This window comes from Semicossyphus pulcher, unplaced genomic scaffold, assembly GCF_022749685.1.
Source record: "Semicossyphus pulcher isolate SPU_LCO1_2020_fin unplaced genomic scaffold, fSemPul1.0.p SCAF_3, whole genome shotgun sequence".
Classification (NCBI taxonomy): Eukaryota; Metazoa; Chordata; class Actinopteri; order Labriformes; family Labridae; genus Semicossyphus; species Semicossyphus pulcher.
The window spans coordinates 25,643,072-25,654,796 of record NW_027211704.1 but is presented as its reverse complement, the minus strand read 5'-3'; the positions used below and the strand labels follow the sequence as shown (position 1 = coordinate 25,654,796).

The 11,725-nt window shown below is 43.7% G+C and overlaps 1 protein-coding gene across 1 annotated transcript in view; it reads left to right on the top strand.

Moving 5' to 3' along the window:
- The first annotated feature begins 877 nt into the window (after positions 1–877).
- The window catches only part of LOC138605409 (semaphorin-3F-like), a 51,290-nt gene continuing 40,442 nt past the window's right edge, over positions 878–11,725 (top strand). Inside the window, exon 1 of the mRNA XM_069677650.1 lies at positions 878–1,004. Within this exon, the coding sequence (XP_069533751.1) occupies positions 887–1,004 (118 nt within the window). The 5' untranslated portion in view covers positions 878–886. The remainder of the gene's footprint in view (positions 1,005–11,725) is intronic.

Sequence of the window (11,725 nt, the reverse complement as noted above, 5' to 3'; positions counted from 1 at the left end):
TGAGGTCATGATGCAGTTCTGGGAAAAGAGTGCGGTGCAAGAAGTTTAATCCATGGTTAACTGGAAGAGGCTACACTATATTGATAATTGAATGGACAAAGTATGGATTTGATGGGAAATGGGCAAAGGGCAAGAGGTGACCTGTTAGACAAGTCTCAGATGATTTGTGACATATGCATGGATCTTTGTGGTCGCTCCCTGCTGCCTATCATTCATTAACTCCACACTTTATTGATGACCACCACTACATTGTTTGGAAGTCTTGTTAAACTGTCCGAGTTAGCGTTTGAGTCTGTCATCATTTGTAACCTCTTTTAAGCTTTCAGTGAGAAGTTAATATTTTATTAAGATTGCACCAATAACAATGTTTTTCTTCTGGTCTCCTTCTTGAATAAGCGTGAGGACGTGGTTTAACCCAGCATTAGGTGAACCTCTAATTACAGAGCAGCACACACGTGTGGTGTCATGACGTAGGAATGCATTTTGGGTGCTTGGAGAGGAGCAGAAAAAAAGCCTCTCTAGTGATAATCAGTGTGATCTTTTCATTAGTTTGTCACATAGACACACACTCTGAAAAACAAGCAGACATTTGACCAAATGGATGAGTGCACACGGCCCTAAAAGTTTGGTCCCGCTCCCCTGGGAGTAACAAGTTGTACGGCGCTCCCAGAGATCTGGGTGTAATCTTCACACATCGGTGCTGCATCGCCAGAGCTTGCAGGGATGGGGCCCCTGGGACACTTGGATTTGACACGTCACATAAATAAAGACATGCAAACAGACTTATTGCTGCAGTTGAGAAAGCATCTTCTCCTCTCACGTTTGTTTTTCTCCCTGCAGAGACTTTTAAAAACACGTCTAGTGTGCTTCTGGAGGTTAGTCGACCATGCAGCTGGACGGTCTGTGGACGGTCCACGCCCTCCTGGCACTGTCCAGCTTCGCTCTGGGGAACCCGATGAGCAATGACCCGCTGGCCGCACCCCGCGTCTTCATTTCCTTCAAAGGTAGGAACCTGAAACTCCTCTCTCTTCTTCCAACCTGCCCCACATTCCTGGTTTGCAACTGGTGTTCTTCAGTTTCCAGTCCTTCCTATTCTGTGCTGGTTTCCTAAACTCTGCCATGTGTTTGCTCATTGGATGAGTGATGGCATGACAGTTGCAGAAATGGAGCGATTGTGGCTTTGATAAGTGCTGAAGGTTTTTGCAGAGGAAGAACTTGCAGCATCACCAGACTCTCATGTTCCACTGCAGAGCAGACCGCACACAAATCATGCCGTCCTCATATGCTGCCCCCTCCTCAACCCTTTAGGCTGTGTAATAATCACCAGATGCTTCCGCTGGCTTATACTGTACAAACATTTCAGAATGCAAACAATGACAGAGCAGATGCACATTTAGAAGATATCGTGTGTTTTGTTTTTGCTCATTTGAAACATTATACATGATTATTGTTTGAGTGTAAATGCAGACTCTTTATCTTCTATCAGCTTATTATGGAATCCCTAAATTAGAACCACAAAGACAGACGGGATAATAAGAATCATGTAATAGCTCTATTGCCATTATGTGATTATTCCCTGGAGAGCCACACTTGGACTTCATAGGGCTGTGTTTGTATGTTTCAGAGGCCTTATAGATTAGGTGAGATGGGTTGCCGGGTTCCGAGGGGTGCAGAGAGAGGGAGGGTATTATCAAGAGCAAATTGCCAGGATCAGCCAAGCAGAGCGACGTCCCTGAGGCCTGTCCTGCTCCGAGATCAAGCCTTTGATTAGCACCCGGAGAAAGGCCCAGGGAGCGAGCAGCAGCACCCCTGTTTGCTTTGCTTTCCATTTCCCAGCGCTCCCCAGTACAAGTTGACTTAATTAAGTGGACTAGCACGGTTCATTGTTGAAGGCGTTTTCCTGCTTTAATCAAGTAGGATTTAACACATCAGTGAACGCACATCCAGAGCTCAGCAGATTTTTTTTTTCAATTTTCAAATATCATTTTAGTCAGGTCTTTACACAGACGACGTGTTGTTTTAGAGAACTTGTGCTTTTCTTCTGCTCATTAAGCCTCTCAGCGAGCAGACGCATTGCATGCTTTTGTATAGGAGCATCTCTGGATGGCTGAACTCACCCTCAATATATTAAAAAGCAGCAGACTACAGGCACTATTCTTTGACACGCAGGGTGGAAAAAGCTGGGCTCTGCTGCTTACCTGTGTGTGTTTGCTCTCCAGTCAATATGAATTTCACAGTCTACTGCTGCTGCCTCTCTCGGAGGAATGCACCCCCCTCTCCATTCAATATTATGACTCTCTCTCCCTTAATTGCTTTTTGAGAGGCCCGTGTAGTCCTTACCTTTGCAAGCTGGCTGCACTTTCTCCGATGCATCGTGATGTGTTAAGTTTTGGCCTGAGCTGTTTGCTTCTGAGCAGAGACTTTAATAGAACGTAGGATGAGGACGAGTGTGGACGGTATGTAAGACTGGGGGAAGAAATGTGTTCATTCTCAGTACTCTGTTTATAATTGTTGATCATAATGGCAGCGTGTCACACTGTGAGGATAAAACTTAAATTGCAGCTATGAAGCTGAAAGTTTCTCTCGCTGTTGAAATACACACATGTTCCAAATTGATAAACTCAGTAGCTGTGGAGTGAGGTTCAGATCCATGACCTCCGTCTGGGAGGCGCTCACTTCCTTATTAAAGCAGGTCGAGTAAATCATGGGACCTAATTGCTTTGCTTTGGCATCATGTAGTGCACAGTTTTTATGACAGGGAGAAACTAAAAAAGGAAATCATAGTCTTAAAATGTTCAGGAGATTTAGAGAGCAAAATATACACATTTCAGTAAGATTACAGTTTGCCAAGTCTGTGGAGTAAACCTTGGAAGTAGACTTTGTTCAGGCTTATCACCTTTTCTGTGCTAGTAAGCCGAGGAGAAAGGGCAGTGTTGGCAAGAAGAAAGAAGCCTGCCTCAGTTTACATAGCAAATAGGTGTAATCAATGTCAGATGAGTAGGGGAGTGTTTCGGAAAAATGAGGATAGGAAAGTTAGCTGAGTCAAGACTGCCGTCGCCAGCCTCCCAAAAGACAGGAACAATATTAATAAGTCAGCCTGGCCGAGAATGTGATAGTTTGAGTTACACACACCCAAAGCGAGTCCTGGCATGACATGTAAGAATACTACAGGCTAATGTTGAAGTAAGGATTATGAAGTAGAAGTAATGTTTTATTGTGAAGTAGTTCACTCTTTGGGGACAGAATTATGTATTTCTTTCTTAAATGTATTTGGTTGCAACAAACAATTATTTTGATGTTTGATTAATCTTTTTGTCTTAATTATTCTCTATTAAAGATAGTGAAAAATAACTCACACATCTCAAAGCGTCTACATAGTCTCTGATTTATTATCTGCAGTTTGACTGACTTCTAGGTCCTGTTTTAATAAGAGTCTTTTGAAAAGTGGCAGCATTTTTTTATGAAGCCTCTGTATCGTTGTTCAGTTTGTTCCCTGGAGTCATTTAGTGTTTAATTTAGTGTCCATGGCGGCTTTTTGTGTACAGGAGCAGAGTTGTAGTCTAGTTAAGCCATCATTCTTGATCTAACTGTGATGTAGTGCCACTTGGTGTCCCGTATTCAAAGCGTTCCATCACAGGAGTGAAACAGTGAATTTACATGTGAAAGGATTGTGTGAGAGCATCGCCTCTCCGTGACACTCCAAAGACATGCGAGTGCCTTTGTGGCGTAATTCCATGACAAGGTCAACAGATTTATGTGTGGAGTTATTTTTCACATTCACGTATCACACATGAGGGACAGAAAACATCACATTTTCTGAATGGACAGTGCTCCAGAGGGCAGTTTTGTTATGCCATCTTCAAAGAGTGTAACATTTCTGCTGTTGTGATGCCCACATTCCCTCGCTGACATCTTTGAGTTCATGCATTAAGCAGATCCAAATCTAAATCCATGCTTATGGGTTATGCTTATGCCTCTGCTGTTTCAGGACTTATACCATATATTCACTCTGTCTCATCACCTTCACTTAAATACAAAGCATCATTTTATCCTACATTTACGCAGGGTGCAATCCAAGCTATAAATGCAGTTGTTCACATGTGTAACTGGTCTTTAGTGACATCTTATTGATCTTTTACCAAGGGATGTTTTTTTCAGTCTGCCTAGATAAACAGACAGCAGGTAAACATTGCGTTAGAATAAGCAGAGGCTCAGGGGGTGAGAATCTTCACAACTATACATTTTCACTTTGACAAGCCGTGCAGATGTAACCAGCAGCTGAGGGTGCAGCTATGACTTGTGAGAATAAACCCAGTGCACTTTTCACCTTTCTCGCTGGGTGTTAATGAAATTTGAAAAGGCTCTTCTGACAACAACAGCAATGGAATTATGGTCTGTCAAGTACATAGGAAAAGTCCTTTAAATACCATAACACCGTCACACAGGATTACAGCGCATTGCCCCCTCCTCCCACTGGGTACATAAAAGGCCAAATCCCGAGGCGGCACCAGAATGTGGGTCAGTTTTGCCACAACACGCATCCCTCTGCTCCCCGGGCAGGTGGAAGTGAAAGGAAGCAGCTCTGGCTCGTCATTATTCCAAATATTTCCCATCTGCACTCCTCCTGTGAAGGGCTAACAGCAGGCTCCTATTTTTACTCCTAAGCAAAGTCTTAAGTCTATATCGGGGCTAAGTGTATGTGTTTGGGTGAGTGTGTTTGAGTGGGTGGGTGGCAGCACGGAGGGTTAGAAACCCCCTTTGAGGGTTAAATGCCAGGGATACCAGTATGTGTCCATCCTTGTAATGCAGTGGTTATGTTTTGTGTGGTTTTCTGGCTCTAAATGCCAGAAATAACAACACTTGAGGATTAAATCTGTGAGCTAAAAAGCAGCTTAGGAGGGTATCCATACAGTGAAGTAGTTGTTTTGATAACTCAGCAGTTTGCTATCAGTTGATCTCTAGGCTTGCCCTTAACTGCCACCCTGTCACTTATATTAGTGAATGTTTAAACAGTTATTACTGTGCGGTCACTTTCGCCTGTGCACTCTCTGGGCAAACATTAGTGGTCAGATATCTTGCGCTCTTTTTTAAAATAAACTTTATTGACATATCTTATCACTGCTGAGCTGATTATGATATCATGCATGTCAGAGTACTTTGAGTGTGTACTCAGCAGTGACTGTTGGAATGAACAGCTACAGCATGGGTTTCGGCACATTTCTATCTTGGTCCATTTTGCAATGTGACTCATATATTAGCTGAAGGGGATCTTTACATGAACCTCGTGTTTAGCCGCCTCTTTCTGTTTCTTGCCGCGGGTCTACTTTGCAGAGGACTCCAAGCATATTGGCACACCTTCACCATAACTGTAATACTGCTGTATTAGCAAGCCACATGTGGATGCCACAGAACCACTGCCCCAGTAGTCTGGCACAACTGCATGTTTGGCTGTGATCTCTAATTACTGTTTGTGGGGACTGAGTCCGTTTATTACCACAGCAGCAAAGTTCAGACTGACAAAGCATTGGAGACCACTATTACTCTGGCCATGCCCCAGACCTCAGCTTCTCTCCACAACCAGGTTATATTTAGTGTAAAACTCTCTTCTCCTTCAGCGCACAGCAGTCATTTGCAGGACTGTGGTTAACCATTGAACACAGTCGGCAGGGTGGTGGTGGCGGTTTAAGTGCAAACGCAGCTTGGTACTACACAACTTGCACTCTGCTGGGATTCTGCTGTCAAGAGTGTCTTTTCATTGTTGGATCCTAGTTGGCCAAAAGCCATCCTTAACTGTGAAAAAGCTGTGAAATTTGATTAAGGGAATATAGAGAAAACAGTGCATGTTGAAGCTGATGGAAGCTGTGGTGGAAGTTCTAGTCTGAGCCTTGCGTTTCAGAAACAGTGGTAATCCTCCAGTGTGGTGCACATGACTGAAGAACTGTGAGCCCTTCTTCCTCATGTGTGTGGATGTGTGCTTTTGTATTTGGGAGGTAACCTAACAACAGCTCCCCCAACTTTATGGACTGGAATTAATTTAAATCCAAACATCAATGTGGAGCAATCTACATTATCACATGCCTTTAACTGACAGATTTAACGTCTACATTTAATGTAGCCCATATTTAAATATATTTATCTGTTTGAAAAAGCTCAATGTTGAGCACATGATTATACGTCTCACGCTGTCTTGGCACAACAATCACGCTAAAATGATATATGATTGCTGCCCCTCCACAGTCCTTGTCATAACTTGTGACACGGAAGATTATCTAGTCAGTGGTAATCGTAAAACATTTATCTGTCTGATAGTCTGAGGTTGACAGGTCAGGAATAAGGGATTGATTATCTGTCTGCATTTGAGCCGCTGTTACCTAAACTATGCACCCCTTTTGGTGGATGACAGATAGGAGCATGATTACAATTTATTTCTGGACCAGTCGGTTCAGGGTACATTGTTTTCATTGGAATCCAATAAAGAGAAAACTGACAGCTGGAGGAAAGATATAACTTTGCTCTAAACGTGTGTTTTGGTCACATTTTGGGCACGACGACCAGTAGAATTCATGAAATCTGTGTGGTCAGTATTTCAATGTGAGTTTTATAAACTTACTGACTGACACCAATTCTGTATTTAATACTTAATGCAAACCTCCACTGTTTGCTTGTAAGTATAGCTAGTAGTAGTTTAGCCTGTTTACACACACACATCAACAATAAAAGTAATGTGTGTTAAATGCAAGTTTGCATTTAAAAGCTTAAAGCTTTGCACTGAACCCAAACTATTAGGCATGTATATCAGTATTATAGAAGCACAGTACAGCTTCTATTCTCACCCCTCTCCTCGTCAGGTGTACGTGTGGGACGAACGTGTTATATTCCTCAAAAAAAGATGAGTATGTTGGCGCCTTTCAGCACATTGCCCCTGAATCCAGCAGTAATCTCGTGTCTGTCTCTGATGGTGCCAGTTTCTCTCTGCAAATAAAATCATGGTCACAGTGTCATCTTATAGCTGTGTCGGCCAACCATTAACACCGTCTGCACCTCCCACCCAGCGCTGATGCTGCGGCTCCTGGAATATCTGTTTTATTCTCTCCTTCTCATGGCTGTTAAATGCATACAAGCCTTTCTTTATAATGGCCAATGAATCAAGTCATTGTATTTGATTGTTATAGAATATAGCTACTTGGCACCTTGCTCTACTTTATTCACATGCCATATGGCGGCAGGGTTGTAAAGTGTATCTCAGGCAGGTTGGGTGGTCCTAATGTTTGATAAAAGAGGACATAGTATAAGGGTTTGCCTCTGGATTCTCACATCTGGCTGATGTGTGCTGGTTTTATTGTACTTGTGCAAGAGCAGAAGTGTTAGCAGGTAACAAGGTCCCAATACAACTCCAGGGGATTATTGTGGGCAAGGGAACCTGAAGGTGACAGAGTGCCGTCTAAATATAGTCCAACTCATCTATGAATGCTGCAGCTCCGTTTATCTTCCCTCTCCATCTCATTTCTCTTCCTCATGCATGGCAAGTAAATGCAAAGGGACTGGGGTGTTTCAGATTCCAGGCATGGAAGCCCTGCTCTCTTGAAAGAGGGATATGTTGTGTTGAGAGCGTGGTGTTTCCTCTTTAGTCAGGGTTTAACCTGTGGATCAGCCTCCTGAGTCGAGTTTCAGCCTCTGTCAGTGCCTTGCCTTCAGTGAAATCAAGATCGTCTCTTGACCAGACTGAGGACCCAGTGTTGTCTGTCCGTCTTGTCTTTCATGGGGATGTTGTTGCATCTGTTGCTCCCCCCGGACCCCTCCTCAGCAGACTGGAAAATACCAGCCAGATTGTCCAGATACTGTGAATCACTTTCTCCCAAACGGTGCAGCATCGACAAGAATGTGTTTTTATTTATTAAACTACTTTTTTTCCAACGTTACATAAAAAGGCCAACAGTAAAGATTTAGAGCAACCTTTAAAACAGAGCAGAGTTGCAATTAAGTGTTTTATGTCGATACAGAAAATGGGAGCATACTAAGGGCAAATCATAAGACAGTACTATGTTATTTCCTATAATCACAAAAACCGCCAGAGCAGTCACATCACATCGTGGGAGCCCTGTCAGGAGTGATTAAACTTTGTGTAACTTTTCATTGATGTGGAGAAAATTGTCACTCAACATCTTTTGTTATTCCACCACCCGTTTCTTCAGGGAACAGACAGTGATGTACGATCTCAGGCCTGACATATTGGTCTAACCACGCAGACAGCCAGGTTCATCTAAGCCTCCCGCTTGGTATCTAGCACACCTGCCAAGCTTCAAGGTTGGTCCCTTTTCTAGGTGGCATAATTAAGACTTCCTGTGGGATTTTGTGTCCTTTCTCACTTGTGAAAACAGGGCATTAGTGTGGACTGGATAAACAGGTTGAGGACTCAGACTGGCTTTGTCTCTGTAACACCGCTGGGGCTGAACACTGTATATTATTAGCACTAGTGTTTCTGTCGTGGAAGATTAAGGTGTCAGGTAGAATAATGGTCCAGATGGATTAGGCAAGTTCGTTGAAGGCTTTATGCTGTAGAATGTGGCATACTGTGATATCTATGAGTGTTGCACTGTGAAGTGTTAAGTAAAACACTGTTACATAGTAGAAAACAGGGGAAGTCAGTAGAGAAGGGGTAAGAACTAAATTGTGCCCCCACTACGAAATGTTTTTTTGTCTTGTCATTGAGCGGCGGCTGAAATGAACCTTAACATCTTTCAGCCACTCAGAGAACAATTGTTATCTCAGATCAACAGATGCTTAATGTGCTTAAAATCAGTCCATGAAAATGCGGATGGTTTTCATGTTTTAGTCATCCGTCTGGGCTGCAACATTTCCTTTGTAGCCACCCTGTCAAAGAAGGCTTCTCCCTGCAGCTCATATACAACCCATCCAGAACCTTGCCTTTCTTTAACTTCCGCAAAATCTCCCGTATCGTCCCCCTCCCTCCGCTCCCTGCACTGGCTGTTTGTAGCTGCTCGTATCAAATTCAGAACCCAGTGCTGGCATACCAGACTTTGAAGGGATCTGCAACCCTGTACTTCCAGGCCTGCGGCTCCAGCCCTGAAAAGCACACCGCCACCTCCCAGCTCAGGAGGGACTTATAAACTGTGGTCTTAGATGTCATTTAATTATGTTATCTTTCATCACTCTTTGCTTCACTCACAGGCTGTGATCATCAGCAAATAAGAGGTTTCAGATTTTACAGTTCTTTGTACTGGCTGTAATTCTGTTGATCTTGGAATAACTTTGTTGCACATGCTGCATGTCCTCCTTTTAATATAAAAACAGAGTCTATGTATGAGATTATACCTCATTCACACAAGCTTTGGACAGAAGTGAATTAAGTATATACAAAGGTTTATTTCATAATGTCATTGCTCTGTTTTGATGCATGTGTAGATCCCTGATGACATAAGTATATGGGAGATCTCAAAAAGGTCAAGTGGGAGGGCATGACCCTGAGTGGGGAGGTCAAGGCCACCGCCCCCCTCTGATCTACAACCTCAACATAATTTCTCACCCTCTGTCAGTAGTGGATTAAGTTTCAGAGCTGCAGACTTGTGCCCGCTAATGTGACCTCTCCTCTTTGGTGTGCAGTAAATACGCCATGACTGAGAAGGTGGACTGCACTGTAACCTCAGAATGAGCAGGTAAATGAGTTTGTGTCATTTACAGATTACTCACAATAGATATTAGGTATTTTTTAGAAGTAAAGCTAAATGTTGTGCAGGACATCAGTTAGGGCGTTAGCCCCTGGAAAATGTAAATGTAACTGTAAGTGGGATTACCCTATCAGTGGATACATGGAGTGTGAATTAACTACTATTACAGGCACGTCATAGGAAGACCAGGTCCTTCAAAATAAAAGCGCAACATAGACTTTTTGCCACAACTTTTTTTTTTCTAGCACACTTACGCGACCCACTGAAAACAGCTCCGCGACCCACTTTTGGGTCCCGACCCACCAGTTGAGAACCATGGCTTTATGACATGTCAATGATGGTGAGTAATTGTTCAGGCCTACAGCAGAGCTATGAGCTTTGCATGCAATAACAGACTCTTCATCTGCAACTTTTCTCCATGCAAGATGTGTCTGATTGCTGTTAAACTCTAGTTAATCAGTTCAGTTTACAGCATTGTTTAGGTTGGGTTACGCACTTGATCAAAAGGTGAAACAGAGACTGATTGGAGCCGACCTGCTGTAATGTGGCTTTATATTAAAAGTTCAGAAGGTTTAAGATACAATGATGAAAAGCAGAAACAGTATTTAAATCAACATTAACGTTTTTTTTTTTTTTCAGTTTTCAGTGTAATTTAAAAAAACAAACTGGATCCTACACGAATCATTGTTGCAGAGTTCACTCATGCATGTTATAAGTAAAATGCAGTCAGTATTTCACCCAGCGCTCACATCCAGGCCTTTCAGCATGTCGGTCTCTGCCTCCCACCTCCTCATCTGCTCAGTGATGAGGTCATATAGCACTTCTGCGAGGGGAAATTAGGTTGTTTGGGAGACACACTGAAGAGTTTCCCCTATAAGAGCACTCAGGCTTATTACAATGCAAGTACTTTGATGCCTTTGTAGTTGCTTGGTTTTGAAATGCTGATTTGAAGATTCCCCTATTGCTGCCCCCTGCCTGTTGGTGGAGTAGGTGTTAATTGCAATGTGTGGGGAGGGACTCATTCACAACCATTCAGGCCGGGCCGGGGCCAGTGGTGACCCCCCGACAGGCCGTTTTTGTCAACGACCCATCCTTTCAGGCCCCCTCCTGCGGCTGTGCCTCCTGTTGATTGGTGAAGGAGTGAAAAAAGGAACCCTGGCATGCAGTTCCCCTTGTTGTTGTTGTTGTTGTTTGACGTCGCCCACACACTCTTCCCCCTGTGAAGGTCTTATAGCTGCAGGGGTGTTTGTGTAGGTTTGCATCTTATTCACAGAAGTTCATTCACATTCTGGGAGACCTGGGGGTGGGCGTCAAAATGGCATCAGGCCTTTTTTGTTGAAGAATGTGGCGGCCAGCATCCCGCTGGCTTTTCTCTGTGCTTCCTATAGATCCCTCAATTCCAGGTCCGAGGAGCACCACTGTGGAGCTGCAAAGGGAGGACAGCAGTTTTGAATAGAGGTGAAAAATGAGCTACCTCGGATGGAGGGAAATCAAAGTATAGAAGAGCAGAGGGCATTTCTGACATCCTTCCCTCCTGCCTGGCACGCTGCCAAACCAGTAGTGGGTGATGTGTTGCGATATGAAGGCACAGGGGATTATGAGCATCAGGGGTGTTGTTTGTGGAACTATTTGGTAATGCCCTAATGTTGCTCACTTTATTTAATCACTCAGCCCCCTTCTTTGATTCCCTGATCTCCCTGCTTGTCTGAGCGGGATGTTCACGCTCTCGAGCTCTGTGGGTCCTCTCATTGTTTTTTAAATCTTAAGATGAGAGGGGTGGTGTTAGTTTGTGTGCTAAGTCCCTGTTTGACTTCTTAACTCAGATGCTTGTTTTCCCGCTTAGCCCTTCAATGGAGGGTTAATGAATACTTTATTGCCACTTTACTGTGTGGATCACAGTGGCCATATTTAATTTCCCCCCAGGGACGTCCTGTGGCGTTTCCCAGAGTTTCGGAGCAGCCTACTTTGCATTTCCTTTCTATAAGAAGACAAACGGACCGAGAGTCCAAGATGAAGCGCTCTGACAGAGGGAGGGCGAG